We start from the raw sequence: 19,962 nt of genomic DNA, 5'->3' as shown, positions 1-19,962 counted from the left end.
TTATTTTATTACTATATGAAGAATTTTTGAAAACTCTAACGTTTTGAGAGTCTGAAAAATGTATTATACACTCCATACTAACTAAAGGCATAAACCATATGCTGTGATAAAAATTTTAATTCTTTCAAATAAAACTCAAATAGCACTATTACTAAATTTAAATGCTATGTTGTATTTTCTATCTCATGAATCATTAGCATTGTTTCATATTATAATATATTTGTTTTAAAAAGCTATGTCAATAATGGTGATCAAAGATTCTGAATGATTGATACTCTTCACCCAATTCCATGTTATGCTGTGTTTATTCCATTTAGTGGACATTTGCCTTCAATATGCTGACTCCAGCAAAAGAGAAGCAAAATCCAATATCTTTAATATTTATGAACAATTGTAAACAGGCAATAATTCTAAACTTATAAATGACTTAAGGACAAAAACAGAGGGTTATTGATCATTCATTTGTGCTTCCCCTCTTCAGTGTATTATTTGATTATGTTTTAATCAACTTTTCTATTTTTTTTTCTCTACATTCTTCTTCCATATTTTATTTTACAAACTATCTCTTCATGACTTTATTTTTTACCTGATGCATCTGTCTGCCAATTATGGTCTGTATCTTATATTTTCTGCTATTCATTTGTTGAGTTACACTCAAACATTTTATTAGCATAAATGGTGAGGTAATAATGACTAATTTAAGCTCTAAATTAGACATGTGCAACGCTAAAAATTCCATTTAGTTTCATATTCATCAGTTAAATAAATAATTTTGTTTCAACAAATTAGTTTAGTTAAGTTTAAAAAAAAAAAAAATTGTTTTGGCAAATTAATTAAGTTAAATCGTTTTTTTTGGGTCCGTTCGTTTCTTCGGATCCATTTTTTTATTCTTATGTATTATTCTATTCTGAAGTTTAGAATAGAATAATGCATATGAATAAAGAATGGATCTGAAAAAAAGAACAGATCCGAATAAATGATTTAACTTAACATAACTAATATGCCGCTGATTATCTAAAACCGCCGCCGCCACCACCCACATTGCCGACACTAAATAAAGCTATTAACCCCTAAACCACCGCCCCCCCCACATCGCCAACACTACCTAAACATTTTTACCGCTAAACCGTCGCCCCCCCCCCCACATCGCCGACACTAAATAAACCTATTAACCCCTAAACCGCCGTTCCCCCACATCGGCGACACTAACTAATGCTATTAACCCCAGCCTGAACTGCAGTTCCCAGACAAACCGCAGTTCCCAGACAATAACTAATTCTATTAACCCCTAAACCGCAGTTCCCTGACATCGCTGATACTAACTAAAACACTAAATAAATAAACCTATTAACCCCTAAACCGCCATTCCCAAACATCGGCAACACTAACTAAACCTATTAACCCCTAAACCACAGTTCCACCGACATTGTTGACACTAACTAAACCTATTAACCCCTAAACCGCAGTTCCGACATCGCCGACACTAACAAAACCTATTAACCCTTAAACTTTAACATAATTAAAATAGACCTAAATTAAAGTTACAATTATTAACTAACTACCTATTTAAAAACAAATACAAACTTACCTGTGAAATAAAAATAAAACCTAAGCTAGCTACAATATAACTATCTACTAACTACCTAGTTAAAATAAATACAAACTTACCTGTAAAATAAAAATAAAACCTAAACTTACACTAATAACACTAAAATTACAAAAAATAAAAAAATCTACCATTACAAAAATTAACAAACGAAATTATCCAAAAAATAAAAAGTATTCCTATTCTAATACCTAGTTTAAAAAAAAAAAAAAAAAACACCCCAAATTAAAAAAACCTAATTTATAATAAACTACCAAGGGCTGTTAAAAGGGCATTTTGTAGGGCATTTCCCTAAAGTTAACAGCTCTTTTGCAAAAAATAAAAACAAACACCCCCTAACATTACAAACCCCCACCTCCCAAACCCACAAAATAAATCTAATCTACCCGTTACCCCGAAAAGAGCATTTGTATGGGCATTGTCCTTAAAAGGAAATTCAGCTCTTTTTCGGCCCATTAAAAATAAAAAATGCCTAATCTAAAAAAAAATCCCATTACAAAAAATAACAAACAGCAATGGCAGCAAATTAAAATATATATATATATATATATATATATATATATATGTATATGATTAGATTTATATATATATTTATGTGTTAATATGTGTATATATACATTGTGATGAGAGAGGGAGGTGACGTCACCGGATGTGGGCGTGGGTTATAGCCGTTATTATCTATGTCGCAGTTACCAAGTTAGATGTGTTGTACAAGCTGTATACTTCTATGCTCTGCAATAAAATAGTGTTGTACCTTCTTTGCTGTGTCCTGCATCTCATGCATGGTGTCAGAAGTACTTGCCTGCGCTTCTGTTTCCTGAGTAATGACGATGTCGAAGTTTACCCCACCTGAGCCTTTTGATTTCTCTCATCTTATATTTTCTGTTATTCATTTGTTGAGTTACACTCAAACATTTTATTAGCATAAATGGTGAGGTAATAATGACTAATTTAAGCTCTAAATTAGACATGTGCAACGCAAAAAAATTCATTTAGTTTCGTTTTCATCAGTTAAATAAATAATTTTGTTTCAACAAATTAGTTTAGTTAAGTTTAAAAAAAAAATTGTTTTGGCAAATTAATTAAGTTAAATCATTTTTTTGGGTCAGTTCGTTTCTTCTGATCCATTTTTTTATTCATATGCATTATTCTATTCTGAAGTTTAGAATAGAATAATGCATATGAATAAAGAATGGATCCGAAAAAACGAACGGATCCGAATAAATGATTTAACTTAACATAACTAATATGCCACTGATTATCTAAAACCGCCGCCGCCACCACCCACATCACAGACACTAAATAAAGCTATTAACCCCTAAACCTCCGTCACCCTACATCGCCAACACTACCTAAACCTTTTTACCCCGAAACTGTCGCCCCCCCCACATCGCCGACACTAAATAAACCTATTAACCCCTAAACTGCCTTTCCCCCACATCACCGACACTAACTAATCCTATTAACCCCAGCCTAAACCACAGTTCCCAGACAAACCGCAGTTCCCAAACAATAATTAAACCTATTAACCCCTAAACCGCAGTTCCCCAACATTGCTGACACTAACTAAAACAGTAAATAAATAAACCTATTAACCCCTAAACCGCCATTCCCAAACATCGGCAACACTAACTAAACCTATTAACCCCTAAACCACAGTTCCACCGACATTGTCGACACTAAGTAAACCTATTAACCCCTAAACCGCAGTTCCGACATCGCCGACACTAACAAAACCTATTAACCCTTAAACCGCAGCTCCCCGACATTGCAAATGCTAACTAAACCTATTAACCCTTAAACCGCCGTACACCCACATTGCAACAATCTAAATTAAACTATATTAACCCCTAAACCTAACACCCCCTAACTTTAACATAATTAAAATAGACCTAAATTAAAGTTACAATTATTAACTAACTACCTATTTAAAAACAAATACAAACTTACCTGTGAAATAAAAATAAAACCTAAGGTAGCTAAAATATAACTATCTACTAACTACCTAGTTAAAATAAATACAAACTTACCTGTAAAATAAAAATAAAACCTAAACTTACACTAATAACACTAAAATTACAAAAAATAAAAAAAATCTACCATTGCAAAAATTAACAAACGAAATTATCCAAAAAATAAAAAGTATTCCTATTCTAATACCTAGTTAAAAAAAACAGAAAAAAATACCCCAAATTAAAAAAAACCTAATCTATAATAAACTACCAAGGGCTGTTAAAAGGGCATTTTGTAGGGCATTTCCCTAAAGTTAACAGCTCTTTTGCAAAAAATAAAAACAAACCCCCACCTCCCAAACCCAGAAAATAAATCTAATCTACCCGTTACCCCGAAAAGAGCATTTGTATGGGCATTGTCCTTAAAAGGACATTCAGCTCTTTTTCGGGCCATTAAAAATAAAAAATGCCTAATCTAAAAAAAAATCCCCTTACAAAAAATAACAAACAAAATTATCCAAAATACTAAAAATTATTCGTATTCTAATACCCCGTTTGAAAAAAAACCCAACCCAAAATATTTTTTTTTTTTATAATAAACTACCAATACAGGTAAAAAAAGGGTTCTTTGGAGGGCATTGCCCTAAAGTTAACAGCTCTTTTGCTAAAAAATTACAACAAACACCCCCTAACATTACAAACCCCTACCCCCCCCCCCAAACCCACAAAATAAAAACAACCTAACTAAAAAAAAAACTAATCTACCCATTGCCCTGAAAAGTGCATTTGTATGGGCATTTCCCTTAAAGGGGCATTCAGCTCTTTTACTGCCCTTAATAGGGCATTCATCTCTTTTTCGGCCCATTAAAATAAAAAAAGCCCTAATCTAAAAAAAAAAACACCCCAAGAAAAGCAAGAAAAAAACTAACATTAACCCCAAAATCGATACTCACAGTTGCTGAAGTCCGGCATAAGATCTTCTTCCCAGCAGCGACATCTTATTCATCCCTGCGGAGGCCTATTGGCTGATTCAAATCAGCCAATAGGAATGAGAGCTGCTTAAATCCTATTGGCTGTTTAAATCAGCCAGTAGGATTTAAGTAGCTCTCTTTCCCATTGACTGATTTACATTTTTCAGCCAATAGGAATGCAATGGTACCCCATTATAAAAAAGGGTGCATTGCATTGAATTCTCAGTGTGCAGCGGACGATCGCATGAAGAGGACCTCCACGTCAGACTGATGGACCTCTGTCTGGACCTCCGCCTCCACACATCCACGACCACTCCGCCTCCGCTGGTATGAAGATAGAAGATGCCAGTCCCGCAATGGATACAGATGGAGTTTCCTGGATGAAGATGCTTCACCACTGGGATGAAGATCTTTCACCGGACTTCAGCAAATGTGAGTACCGATTTTGGGGTTAGTGTTAGGTTTTTTGGGTTTTTTGGGGCTTTTTATTTAGGTGTTTTTTTTTTTAGATTAGGGCTTTTTTATTTTAATGGGCAAAAAAAGAACTGAATGCCCTTTTAAGGGCAATAAAAGAGCTGAATGCCCTTTTAGGGGCAATGCCCAATTAAATGACTTTTTCAGGGAAATGGGTAGATTTTTTTTATTTTTATTTTTTATTTTGTGAGTTTGGGGGGTGGGGTTAGTAATGTTAGGGGGTGTTTGTTTTTATTTGTTTGCAAAAAAACTTTATTTAAAATTTTTAATTGAGGTTATTATTGATTACAACATAGAAAATATTTCCAAACACCAAGCAGGCATGATTATATAAAAGAGATTGTGCAAATCTAGTACAAAGTACACACTTGAACATATACACAAAGGAACAAGTATTGAAAACATAAGCTTCATGTCTTATCCTGTGTGGCGCTATACAAAGGAATGAAAACAGACATTATACAATAGAGCAATTTATACAATATGGGAATATCTGCTTACATGAGCTATAGTACTGTGTCCTGTATTTTAATCATATAGACATTTATATTAATTCTTCCAACGAGTAAAGTGTACTAGACATAAAAAGAACAATAGAAATAACTATCCTATAGCAAACAAGGGTATCCAAGACATATAGCAATGAAACCTCAGTTTTTAAACTTTAACTCACGCTCCCCGTATGGCACAAATGGTCACTCTTGGACCTACTTGATCCTAAATTGTTAAAATATGGGGAATTAGTTGATCGTCACGGTCTCTCTTGGACCTTAGTATATAGAATATAGGAAAGAGCAACTGATATAATAAATATGATATACGGGTACATTATTAGTAAAATAGCGTGAACAATGTATCTGGAGTCCCCATAAACAGAACTTTGATTACTGCTAGTAATTATTTGTTGTTGAAGAAGGCGAGCGCTAACAAGTATGCAAGCTATATACAGTATGAAAAAACTAGGGCTTAGTTTTAAAATGACATAGTCAAAATGGAGTTAGAGTGTTCTGACGCCACAGTGAAACCATATAGCCTTGTGAAGCTATACAAGAGGGTAACATGCATAAGAGTATAAGAGTAGAAGGATAGCCAGCACAGAACTTCCTTCAGGAAAGTAAGAGAACTACCTCCACTGTGACAAGGGACCATGAAATGTAACTGTGCCCTATGAAATGTATTTTAATATCTAGATGGGTCATATGATGGCTAGGATCTGCCCGTTTCACCTGTCCTATATCTCAAGTGAGGTCTATTTTCTGTGTATATATAGAGTCATTAGAGGGCAACTCATAAACTGGCTTATACAAACATATAAATGCTGGGTATTCTTACACATTAACTTTAACACGTAAACATAGTAGTGATCATCAAGTGAATTAGAACTAAAACAGCCTAGGGGACAAGGGGGGTAGAGCAAGGGTCTCATACAAAAAAATAGCAAGTGGCTTATAGGTTAATTATATAATAAAACCTGATTGTAAGAAACAGCTAAACACATTATATTGTACACTATGAATGAAGGCATATCTCAGTCTATTGGTAGTGATCATCAAGTAAGTATGGTTACTATTTGCCACACATCTGGAAACCAAAGTCCCTTCATTTCTCTAACCTATACCTCTTGCAGGTATAAAAAAGTTTGAGTTCCTCTGGCATCTCGCATCTGTAGTTATATAGACACAGGGTGTCACCAAAATGCATGTCCTACACAAGACTTCCCCAGGAGGGTCAATGGCTTTCAGAGTGAAGTTCGTATTTTGGGGTTCGAAGATCTTAGGATATGCTAGTAAGGCATGTGTGGATCTCAGAAGCAGGCCCTCTATGCACCTCAGCTTACAGCCTATTCCAGGCTCCCCTTCGACCGGCCACATCTCCAGGGTGCCCAGAACCAGCCTCTCTCCTGCTAGCGGTATATCAGTGCTAGAGTGAGTGACTGATGCGGTAACCGCCGAGGTGATAGTTGACGAGATCCACCCGTCTGTGCCTGTCGATACGATCACATCTGTAGACTCACTTAAGCCAGCGGCATGATCTCCCTCCTGGCTCCCATCCAGTGTGACCGAGGAACTTAATACCAGGAATGGACTGGGAGAGGTGAGTTCGCCCCTCCAATCGGCTCTCAAACACAATGTGAGGGATGAGTAATGATTCTCCATCTTATGAGATAACCGCTGCAAGAGGGCTAAAACTTCAGACTCCATTTTAGGTCTGTATGGCTCAAGGGCTCGCCAGTTCTTCTCACCGCTTCACCCGACTAACTTTCTAAACAGGGGTTGGGGGGGGGGGAGATGAAAATAAGTCGTAGGCTGCCGCCCTGGTTGTAGCTTGTTTTTTGGTTCCTCAAGTTGTAGGTACATGGGAAAATTGGTATAATCTTGTTCCAGATCTTGTCATTTAGATTTAGCAATGTAAGATGAGATGAGGTAGTATAGATGAGATAATCCACATATTATTTAGAATATGAATAGAGCAACCAATTTTCACGTCTGATCATGGCTGCGGCTTAGACAAGCCCCCCCCCCAAAAAAAAAAATAGCTTTTAACTTTAGGGCAATGCCCTACAAAAGGCCCTTTTAAGGGCCCTTGGTAGTTTATTAGATTAGGGTTTTGTTATTTTGGGCTGATTTTTTCTACTAAAATGGGGTATTAGAATAGAAATAATTTTTATTATTTTGGATAATTTCGTTTGTTATTTTTTGTAATGGTAGTTTTTTATTTTTTGTAATTTTAGTGTTTATTATTTTTTGTAATTGTAGTTTTATTTTTTTAGTAATCTTAGGTTTTTTTAATCTTAGTAATGTTAGCTTTTTATTTTTAGTAATGTTAGGTTTTATTAGTTAAAGCTTAGGTTTTAATTTTATTTCATAGGTATATTTGTATTTATTTTAATTAGGTAGTTTGTAAATAGTTATATTGTAGTTTAGGTTTTATTTTTATTTCACAGGTAAGTTCGTATTTATTTTTAAATAGGTAGTTAGTTAATAACTGTAACTTTAATTTAGGTCTATTTTAATTATGTTAAAGTTTGGGGTGTTAGGTTTAGGGATTAATAGTTTAATTTAGGTTGTTGCGATGTGGGGGTCGGTGGTTTAGGGGTTAATAGGTTTGCTTAGTGTTGGCGATGATTGGGAACGGCGGTTTAGGGGTTTATAGCTTTAGTTAGTGTTGCCGATGTTTGGGAATGGTGGATTAGGGGTTAATAGGTTTATTTAGTGTTTTAGTTAGTGTTGGCGATGTCGGGGAACTGCGGTTTAGGGGTTAATAAATTTAGTTGGTGTCGGCGATGGGGAACTGCGGTTTAGGGGTTAATAGGTTTAGTTAGTGTAGACGATGTCAGGGAACTGCGGTTTAGGGGTTATAAGGTTTAGTTAGTGTCGGTAGTGTCGGTGAACGGTGGTTTAGGGATTAATAGCTTTATGTAATGATTTTGTTAGTGTCAGCGATGTTGGGGAACTGCGGTTTAGATTAGAACAATTAAAAATTTCTGAATATGAATAAAGAATAGATCCAAAAATTCAGAAACTGATTTATTAATTTTCTGAATGTTTTGGGATTTTAGTTATGGTGCCGATTCGGAAATTCGGATTCATTCGAATCTCCGAATTGGCTAAAATGCCTCCGAAAATGAAATTTGGCTGAAACGAATTGCACATGTCTACTCTAAATTCTATGAGCTCAAACTAATTCTAATACAAGGATAACATAAAACTTCTTAATAGGTTAAATAGATTGAAAGCCTATTTACCAAATAACCAAGATAATAACAACATAATAAAAGAAATGCTCATCATGTGATAAACTGCTCTAGGGCTGATTGTTATACTGTGTGAAACTAAGGATGTGTAGAGTTCTGCCATTACAAAAAAAAGAGAGAGTCAGTATTGTGTAATTAGGATAGAAAATAACACAAGGGAAAAAGGTGAGAGAGATGAAAAGTAACAAATAGGTAGATGTACTGATGGTGGAGAGGTCAAATAAAGGAAGCATAGATATACCAGAAAAATGGTAAAGCAATTGTTTACGTTAATACATTGATGGACATAAAGGGCCAGATTACGAGTGGCGTGTTAACAGGTAAACTCGAGTGATAAGGGGTTTGCGCACGTTAGGTTTTTTGCTCAGAAACAAGTAAGTAAATGTGATCTCTTGAGTGCAATTGAAGTTAACACGCATTGGGTTAACGAGACCTCAGAGCTGTGGTTAACTGTTTCGCAAAACAAAAATGTCTCAGAAAACACATAGAAAATAAATGTAAAAGTACAGTTACACTCATAATAACACCTTCTAAGGAAAATTATTTTAAAAAAATATTGCACAAAAAATGTATTGGGACTCAAAAATATGAGGTCTAAGGTGTTAGAAGAAAAAAAAAAGAGCAGAAAAAGGGCTTTAACAGAGATACACACATATACATGTTTAAATATGTATATGTAAGTATATATATATATATATATTTGTCTATGTGTATATATGTGTACATATGTATTTAAATGTCTATATATGTATTTACAAATATACACACATAGATACATATGTACATATATATAGACACTGGAGCATTTTGGAGTTAAGTTGATGAAAACATGTAAAATCATATTAATGCAATTTTCATATTCAAGTTTTTAACTGTGTTTGCACTGTAAATATTTCACATGCCAATGTTCTGCACATAGGGGTATATGCTCTAAATATTTTTAACTAGATATTACTACATATATCTGTATATATCTATGTATATATCTATGCCTATATTTTACCATATATATATGTATAGATATATACTGTACCAAATACCATCCGATGTATGTAGAAGTATGCATTTATGAATAAAAAGAACATATTCTGCTATGTGAAGAACATTGGAATTTGAAATATTAATATTTTCATGTTGGGTTAGCGCGAGTAGGGTGTTTTTTCCCCCACATTTTTTGCTCCATTGACTTCTATGGGAGAATAGGTTAGGCAATGATATTGTAGGTTTGTCTTTTTACACGTTTTGGGTTAGCGCGCGAGTGAAAACAGTTTACTTTCATCTTGTAATACAAGCACAACCCGACGCACACAAAAAGCTTGCTTCTACCACATTTAACACTCGAACAGGAGCGTTAAATAACACTTCGCTTGTAATCTGCCCCAAAAATGTATCAAACGTTAATAGTATTAAGCATTCTAAAAATATATAAACATAGACCTCTTTCAAATAGTCTTCTTACAGCAGAATTGGTAATAATGCATATATATTTTGGATGATAAACAGGGAGGTAAAGGATTTTTTTTTAAAGATATACTTACTTGGATTCTTTATTTCATGGCTAAGAGCCATCAAACGTTCAAGTTCTACGGAAAGAATACAAATGTATTACATTTATTATTACAGTATATTAATTTCTTAAAATAATACATTTTCATATGCACACTTTCTAAGACACCAGCTACTACTGAGCATGTACAAGAGTTCACAGTGTGTATGTATATACATCTGTGATTGGCTAATGGGTCTCACATGATACAGGGGGGCGGCAAATTAAAGTAAATGTTTAAATTTGTCAAAAAAATATCTACTCTGCTCATTTAAAGTTCAGAGTAAGTGCTATTGTATTGTCTTTTTTTTATCATAAACATGTTCATTATGTAATTCTGCTATATTCAATGGTCCTTTTACTTAAGAACGATTCAGTTGATGTGACTGAGAGGATTAGATTTATGATTTAACACAATATGATTATAGGGGTTTTCGATCAGTTTCCATAAATTTGAAAAACAGCATAATGCAAACCCTCATACGCTGTGATATTAAAAAAATATTTGCTGAGTTATTTTACTAAGTCAGTTTTGCACAGGTGGAGTCATTCTAATATTCTTGATTGTAATATTTACCATACTAAAAGCATGAGGGCCAAGGCTATAAAATGACCATGTTTAAAACTTGTAGATATTATTTACTGAGTTTTTATTGAAATAATCATTTGCTTTCATCTGCTTCTTACAGTCATACCCTAAAGAGTCCCATGTTGGTTTGTCCCATATTTTTATCATGTCCCTTGTGTTTGTTATGTAACATTGCCTTATAGGGACTATTTATACATATGCAATACTGACAAAAAGGTAATATTCTTACCATCTGGATCCATAACAAAACTAGATGAAATTCCATCAGTATCACTGACTGATATTGAATAGGTTCCTATATCCTCTTTCTCTGGGTTTTTAAAGTATAGTTTAGAGCTAAAAGGAAAAGCATATAAAAAAAACACTATTTAGAACCATCATTAACATCAGAGTAATACCTGCAGAACATGAAAAACTTACTTTTCCAGAATTGATTCAACATTAAATTTATGTTCGTCATCGATCTCTTTATATGATTTACACCAAGTAAACTGAGATGCTTCAGATATTTCAGGGCAATTAAAGGCAAGATAAATGTTGCCTTCTTCATCCACGCTAGCACTGATCTCCTGTGTTCCTGTCATTTTGAAAAAACTATTTTAAATTATGTTAAAACATAATAGTATATAGTAAAATAAAAAAGCAATAACAGTTCTAATGCTGCCCTTAAAACTGTGTAAAGAGCTTTGATTTTACTATCAGAAATTTTACAAAGTAATCAATGTATTTCCTTTTTAACCGAATTTGATTAAATTTGCTGGCAGCAAAGTTCACAAGTGACACAAAGAACAGGTTCTATCATTTACAAAACACTCATTACAAAAAAAGTTTCCCTTGTGAAAGATATATCTATAATTTTTATACTTCAAGGGCTTAATCATATCCAACTGCTTGTGAAGTTGTCCCTACTTGCAAGTGAGTAATCTATCCCACAGTTCAGTTTTGCACAAACAAGCAGTACCTGCTAATTTCAAAATCAAATTAACCAGCTTTGACTTTGTTTTTTTTTTTATTCAAAGCATATTTTAATTAAATAGATCTCTTTAATATGTATAGTAAATATCTTTTTAATATCTATTTCATAGCTTAAGTTTTTTTTAGTTAAACAATGTAACGAACATTTCAGTTGGAACTGCATTAAAATGGTGACTTAAATTATAAATGCAGTATAAGCAGAAAAACTGTAAAAAAAAACACAAAAGCAAAACATACAAAGCCTATGTTAGCTGGTTGATATGGTCAGCATTGGAGATTGCTGCCAAATGTGTTTTTCAATGTAATTAATAGATATAATAAATCAATATATGTGTAATTTAATGATCAATTAAATTAATTAATTAATTAAATGTTCCATGTTAATATGAGCATAAAAACTCGTAAAAGTTTTTTCTTGAGATGCAGCTCCTTTTGATAGTGATTTTGCCTAAGGAAGACATACATGAGTAAATACATTTGTTAACAACTCTCAAAAACACATTCAGCTATCACTAGGAGTTTTCCTATTGATAAGACAATAGAGCAAAATCATTTTTTTATGCACATCTATGCAACTTGTAGAGAAATAAGAAACACGTTTGCATAGTGAGATAATATGGGGCTCAAACATTTAGATATATAATTATTTGAGAAGTGTACAGATCCACAGATATAAACACCTAGTTGTTCTGCAGTGGTTATTAACAGTTGTTTTTCTCAAAATAGTTTATAATTAAAAAGTAAATGATGACATGAGGTTTCATAAATCATTTATATGTTGCTAAGGTCTTAAACCCATTTAATGGTGAATCCTTCCACTTATTCTGCGCATTAAGTACTTTCCTTCCACCTGTCCTGTCTAATGTCCTTTTTCCTAAGTCACAGTTTCCTCTCATCTGTCCCATAATGATTAAATCTCCCCCTTATTCTGTATTTCTGTGCCATACTTCTGACACATTCCTGCCAGTTGCCTTTAGCTAACAAATACAGTCCATCAACTGTCTCATGATTCTGGCAGCTTTCACCAACCTACTGCATCTATCTTCCAGCTGCCTCACACTTGATATGACAAACTAGCAGATTTTTAAAACTTTTCTTTTTTTTGTTGTCAGTCAAACTATGAAACCAGTCTATGTCTGATAGCGGTGGGGCTGGAAAATCAAGTTAAAGCTTATTGGCTGCTAGAACAATTTTTTCTCAATCTGAAAAAAATATCCTTGACGTTCTGTGTTTTCAGATAAATATTGCCCTATGGTATTAAAACATTAAGGTATATATGACAGTACTAGTTGAGATATTCTTACAAAATTAGTAAGCTTACACAAAAATATTTGAAATACACATATACCTGTACTTTCTGTCCATTTCAAAATAAACATAAATATCTTTAACTTAACCTTTCTTTGTGAAAAAAAGCATTATTTTAGACTGCTAATTGTTGATTTTTCATAGGCATGATATCATATTATTGAATTATTGAATTTTATCTCCCTCTAATTATATTATTTGAAATCAAGGTTAATCAAAGTATTTACAGTTATACCAATGACAAACACCTATTCCATAAATGGCTGCTGTATTGTCTAATGTGAATTATTGTAATACATACCTGGCCTTGACTGCACAAGGACTGGTTCTGAAACATCAGAAGCTTTGCCAACTCCTGATGCATTCACCGCACGCACTTGGAAAACATATGTCTTTCCTTCTTCCAAATCCTTCACCTTTATAAGTATAACAATACTGAAATGATTCATTTTATTTTTAACTAACAATGGACACATGCTTGATGCGTAGAATATACACTATCAATTGCATATTATATTCACTTGAAAGGATTAACATAAATCATTTAACTATGTTTTAATTTAAATACACTTTACACACAAATTTACCCTTACATGAAATGTGTATTGAAATGTATTTAAAACAAAATTAAATGCATTTGGGCTACTTCAATTGCATATTTTTACTATATGTTTACATTAAAATGTTTGTTTCAATCACTCTCCATATACAGCAGTGTGTAGCAGAGTCCAACGCAATACCACGTTGCAGATTAGAAATCATTTGAAAACATTTTCTTGGAAGCAGATCTTTGCAATTTAGAGTGTAAAGAGTTACTAAACTCCCCTACATATTTAGGACATGAGTCAGATTCATTTTGTTTTCATATTTACAGGTATAGAGCATTCTATAAATATTAATGTCTCTATTCCTCTTCTGGAATGTGCAGTCTTGTGCATTACTCAGGTATGGGCTTTGGGCTGGCAGCCAGTTAAGGGGCCACAGGTGAGCAATACTCGGGCAAGTAAATTTGGAGGGAAGTTCCATAGTCTATAGTTTCTTTGCTGTTTTCCAGAAGAGGGAAATTGCACTTTTAAATAAGGTAAGGTATGAACTTTCAGCTTAATAATACAATCACTTTAACTGTTGCAAGCTAGCAATACTCCTTTAACAAAGCCCAAGAAATAATTTACCTTTAGGTAGCGATTTGAAGTTGCTGTTTCATTTACTCTTGTCCAGTGTTCTGCCTCCAGCTCTTTGTATTCAACAAAATACCCAGTAACAGGACTGTTTCCAGTATAGATAGGGGCCTTCCAGAGGATTACCAGGGAGGAGTTTCTCACTTCACAGAAGGTAAGGTCATAAGAAGGTCCTGTATACATGTAGGTAAGTGCAAAACGATTGTTATTGTAAGTAATTGGATTTGTTTATCTTGGCTTTCAATAAACTGAAGTAAAAATCTTAAAAAAATCATTCTCAATATTTATTTAGTATGTCATTTTTTATTTACTATTATCACTTTACTGAAAGGGACAGTCTACTTAAAAATGTTTATTGCTTAAGAAGATGGATAATCCTTTTTTTTACCCATTCCCCAGTTTTTCCTAACCAACAGTGATATCTTACTATACTTTTTACCTGTGGGATTACCTTGTATCGATGCCTCTGCAGACTGCTACTTATCTCAGTGCTTTTTACAAACTTGCATTTTAGCCAATTAGTGCTGGTTCCTGCATAACCCCACTAGAGTGAGCACAATGTTATCTATATGACACACATGAACTAGCACTGTCTGGCTGTGAAAAGCTAATAAAATGCTCTGAGATAAAAGGTAGCCTGCAGGTGCTTAGAAAGACGTAGAAATTAAGAGGTTCTAAAGTATATTAAAGGGACACTGAACCCATATTTGTTGTTTTGTGATTCATATAGAGCATGCAATTTTAAGCAACTTTCTAATTTACTCCTATTATCAAATTTTCTTCATTCTCTTGGTATCTTTATTTGAAATGCAAGAATTTAAGTTTAGATGTTGGCCCATTTTTGGTGAACAACCTGGGTTGCCCTTGCTGATTGGTGGATAAATTCATCCACCAATAAAAATGTGCTTTCCAGAGTTCTGAACCAAACAAAAAGCTTAGATGCCTTCTTTTTCAAATGAAGATAGCAAGAGAATGAAGAAAAATTGATAATAGGAGTAAATTAGAAAGTTGCTTAAAATTGCATTCTCTATCTGAATCACAAAATACATTTTTTTGGTACAGTGTCCCTTTAATATAACAATGTTGGTTGTGCAAAGCTAGGGAATAGGTAGCAAAGGCATTATCTATCTTTTTAAATAATTTAAAAAAATGAAGTAGACTGTCCCTTTAAATATGTTTTATCTTGGCTGATGTTGAATAGAATAAGTTCTGTTTTTTGTATCTAACCTCAATGAACTATTAAGCACCTTTATTACCATGCCTTGAAATAATTTTTACCTAACTTCAACATATGTTTTGTTTTGGGCTTCCTTATTACTCAGCAGCATGGTGCCTGAAATATCTATTGTAAAGTGATGAATTGTCTGTATCTAAATTTAATTTGATAATAATTAGAAAGTAGAACAAATTCTATATCAGTCTCAGTAAGATCAATGCTAAATGTTTTTATGTATATATTATCTGTATGTGGATGTCCAACACATATTTAACATTTATCATTGACTCCATATGAATTAAGGAAATTAATGTGATCTGCCATATAATAGCACAAAGGTACAGCTATAAGTTCAATTCACAAATATTTCACCTGGTTCAGGCATGGTCCATGCTTCACATTTAAAATGTTCACTTGGATCAGATGGGAGACCAAGCCCAGCAATATTGCTTGCAGTGATTTTAAATTCATAGTAAGAACTCTCTGAAAGGTCATCCACCTTTAAAAACAATTGCAATCAGCTATTTAAAATTACATAGTAATAGCACAAAGTAAGACTACTTACAATTATTAGAATTACATATTTATCATAATAGAATTCACCAATATGTAAAAAAGAAAACAATTTGCACAAATGGTGCCTATCAAACCTATTCAATTATTACAACATTTGATAAGATTTATATGCAGCACCTATCTGAAGTGGCGAATATTGACAAATCTATTTAAATAACACGGTAGTCAAATGGTTAAATATAGAGATGAGCATTCATAAGAACAGGAGAAGTGGACCGAGCGCTACACCCAGGGCCTTAAGCTTACTAACTATATAGCCTCCTAGTAGGCTAACAATACAAAAGTTAAAATGGGGAGAGAGTAAGCGCTAAAAAGCTTAAAAGGCTAGTAAAAGGTACATTTTAATACATATAAAAATTTACAAATGGCAATCAGACGCATGGATCCATGTCTGACTTAACAAAAAAATATATAATAAACAAATCTAAAAATATCTAAAAATATCCAATGGAGTATAGCATGTGACGCTGACTTAGTCTAAAAATATCCAATGGAGTATAGCATGTGACGCTGACTTAGTCCCAGATTTTCTGATACAGTATAGTCTTGAGAAAGGCCTAGTCTAGGCCGAAACGCGTTGGCATACTGGTGAGCTTGGTTTTAATTACCTATATTATATATCATATACAGTGTTGCACTATTTGTTTCTCTTTTGTTCCCTTTTAGGTATTTTATCGATGTATTTGTTTGTTATGGATCTTACCAAGGATTTTTAACATCTGAATTAAGGATTTGTTTTCACTAGATCTTTAGTGCTTTTTAATATTATCACTGATTTTCTATTTTTGTCTTTTGATATTTTTGTCTTTTGATTTTTGTCTTTTGATTTTTGACCTTTGTTTATCATTTGAATTCAAGTTTTCCACGTGGATTTTTTCACAAGTTATTTTTATTTTTATTTTTAAAAAACCTCACAGATTTACAATTTTTTAATTTAGCAGCTGAACCGCAATAATTTGACCCACTCAACGTTTACATTCTACTATTATTGACTTCACGTTATATTTCTACACGTCACTTTGGAGGAAACACTACTGGATTCACTTACATATAACCGGTTGAACATTTGAAGATTTTTTATGTACGCCAATTTTTGTGAACACTATTTTTTGTGAATGCTATTTTTCTTTGTTGAAAGCTATTGTGTGCACTCAATCACTCACTTAGGTTGTTTATATTATTGAATGTACATGTCCTTCTAACTCCTCATCACTGGCTCACTAAGTCAGCGTCACATGCTATACTCCATTGGATATTTTTAGATATTTTTAGATTTGTTTATTATATATTTTTTTGTTAAGTCAGACATGGATCCATGCGTCTGATTGCCATTTGTAAATTTTTATATGTATTAAAATGTACCTTTTACTAGCCTTTTAAGCTTTTTAGCGCTTACTCTCACCCCATTTTAAGAGATGAGCATTCAGACATGTTGATTCATCGAGATGTTTGATATACAAACAGCCGGGACAAAAAACTAATGATAGCTTGATGAAATCAATTTGTTAAAGGGACAGTATACACCAATTTTCATATAACTGCATGTAATAGACACTACTATAAAGAATTATATGTGCAGATGCTGATATAAAAATCCAGTATAAAACCTTTTAAAAACGTACTTAGAAGCTCCCAGTTTAGCTCTGTTTAAAAGGTTACTGGAATACCCACTGCAAGTGGGAAATATCAGACACTGCCCCCTCCCCCTTCATTTGCATATAAAAAGACCCTTTACACAAACAGGAGCAAGCTGGAGTAGGTATACGTCGGTATTCTCCTAAAACTTTGAGGCTTGGTTAGGAGTCTGAAAATCAGAGCAATGTTATTTAAAAATAAGCAAAACTATCCATTAAAAAAAAAACTGTATAGCCTATATAAATGGATCATCTACAAAATATTTATGCAAAGAAAAATCTAGTGTATAATGTCCCTTTAATTTGTTCATGCTGTTTTGCGCCAAAAAATGTGCAGGCATTGGGGGAAGGAGTTATATTATTTGGTTAATAAGCTCCTTTGTTTGCAATGATGTACTGGGGATCTTACAATTTATTTGTCCATCATCGCCTGTCCAATCCTGCCGCAGAACTACTAATAACTGATGTTAGGGACAGCTGCTTATGCACTAAATGCTGGATTTTAGTCATGCAGGAATTTATTTAAGTTTATTTTAATTATTATAATTCTATTAAGATTCTTGTTAGTATTAATTGCACAAATTAGCTGTTCCCTTTGGAAATACCGGTAATAAATCCAAATCCAATGTTTATCTCAACTGAATGTTTGCATGAATAAAATTTGTCCAAACCGAATATTTTAAAAGATCCAAAACAAATCTTTTCGACAAAACAATTTTTTTTGCCTGCGCACATCTCTAGTTAAATATATTATGATTCCTTTTTCTATGCCTTTTAAAAAATATTCATAATATAGATAAATTAAAGTCATAATATCATAGTTCATCTTATGCAATAAAATATGTAGTTCTGGCTTTTAAATTCAGCAAACTGATGCATTTATGATATGTAAAAGCTTGCTTTTTATCATTGTATGGACAGACTTTATCAGAAAGGAAGAAAAAGAAAACAGTATCTATTCAACTCTATACAATGTGTATTTCATGCATTAAAGATGCCCAGGTATGGAATTCATCTTCCATGTTTATGAGTAACAGATGTGCGGAAGCGCTGTGTTTTAGTAATATAGTAATATTATTCAGGAGGCTGTGTGGACTTATGTATTCCTATCTAGTGAATCAAAAAGCAGGCTTCAAACACAGCAACATCAACAATATTTTCTAGCAATATCTATTCTCACTGTTATTTTATCTTTTTTCAACTTTTTTTACTTTTTGCAAAACAGTTGTTTGGCAGAAAATCAAATGTGCTGTATGAACCTTCATTTTTTTTTATATTTCACTTTATTTTTCACATTTGTTTTCGGTCTAATGCTATGTTACACAGTGTTGCAGGATATATAATACAATGTTTAAATTTGTATTATAACAAAGTTTTTTAATTTATATTGATAATTTTCTGCTTGTGAATTCATTGTCTTGTGAGAGGGAGGGGGGGGTGCTCCAAGTAATATCCACAATTTTGGGTGCTCCAAGTAATCCAGATACAGGGAGAGAGGGATTGCAAGGTATTTCGGGGCTGGACTGTACTGTGAAGTCAGGATCAGACTGATATGCTACAGAAAGTTCTTCTCTGTGAAAGGCACATGTTGAGCAAAAAGAGGCTGCTTCTTGGTTGGTAACTAGCCATAGAACAAGCTATTATGCTATTGTTCGTTCCAGGTTGAGCGCTTCTCTCTTTTTATTTATGCAAATTATGACACTTAGGGAACTCTCCTTAAGTGTGATGCGGGTATCCAGATGTGGACCCGTTGCTCAGTGTGCCTAGAGGGATATGGCTGCACCTCACTGACGAGGCCCACAATAGGTCGAAACTTACATCTGGGGTTTTGCTGTTTCTCTCGTTCAGAAAGGGGTTGCCTGGTATTTTGGGGCTTGACTGTACTGTGAAGTCAGGATGAGACTGATATGTTTTAGGAAAGTTCTTCTCTGTGAAAGGCACATGTTGAGCAAAAAGAGGCTGCTTCTTGGGTGGTAACTAGCCATAGAACAAGCTATTATGCTATTGTTCGTTCCAAGGTTGAGCGCTTCTCTCTTTTTATTTATTCAAATAAACCCTATCTGATCAAAATTAGTCATATAAATATTCATAAAAAAATATCTATAAGGGTTAAAAAGATATATGGTTATATATATGTGTGTGTGTGTCTAATAATTCCATAATAATATTCAATGTGTTTTACT

General features: G+C 33.5%; 1 protein-coding gene across 3 annotated transcripts in view; it reads right to left on the bottom strand.

Moving 5' to 3' along the window:
• Positions 1 to 19,962, bottom strand: part of MYOM2 (myomesin 2) — a 302,384-nt gene that overhangs the window by 72,746 nt on the left and 209,676 nt on the right. For all 3 annotated transcript variants that reach the window (XM_053710368.1, XM_053710369.1, XM_053710370.1), the window contains 6 exons: positions 15,942 to 16,068; positions 14,348 to 14,526; positions 13,477 to 13,591; positions 11,313 to 11,469; positions 11,122 to 11,228; positions 10,296 to 10,340 (listed from right to left, as the gene is read on the bottom strand). In XM_053710368.1, coding sequence (XP_053566343.1) covers positions 10,296 to 10,340; positions 11,122 to 11,228; positions 11,313 to 11,469; positions 13,477 to 13,591; positions 14,348 to 14,526; positions 15,942 to 16,068 — 730 coding nt within the window. The remainder of the gene's footprint in view (positions 1 to 10,295; positions 10,341 to 11,121; positions 11,229 to 11,312; positions 11,470 to 13,476; positions 13,592 to 14,347; positions 14,527 to 15,941; positions 16,069 to 19,962) is intronic.

The sequence above is a fragment of the Bombina bombina genome, chromosome 4 (genome assembly GCF_027579735.1).
Source record: "Bombina bombina isolate aBomBom1 chromosome 4, aBomBom1.pri, whole genome shotgun sequence".
Taxonomy (NCBI): domain Eukaryota; kingdom Metazoa; phylum Chordata; class Amphibia; order Anura; family Bombinatoridae; genus Bombina; species Bombina bombina.
Note: the sequence above shows the minus strand (reverse complement) of the source record. Positions and strands in the feature narration are given on the sequence as shown.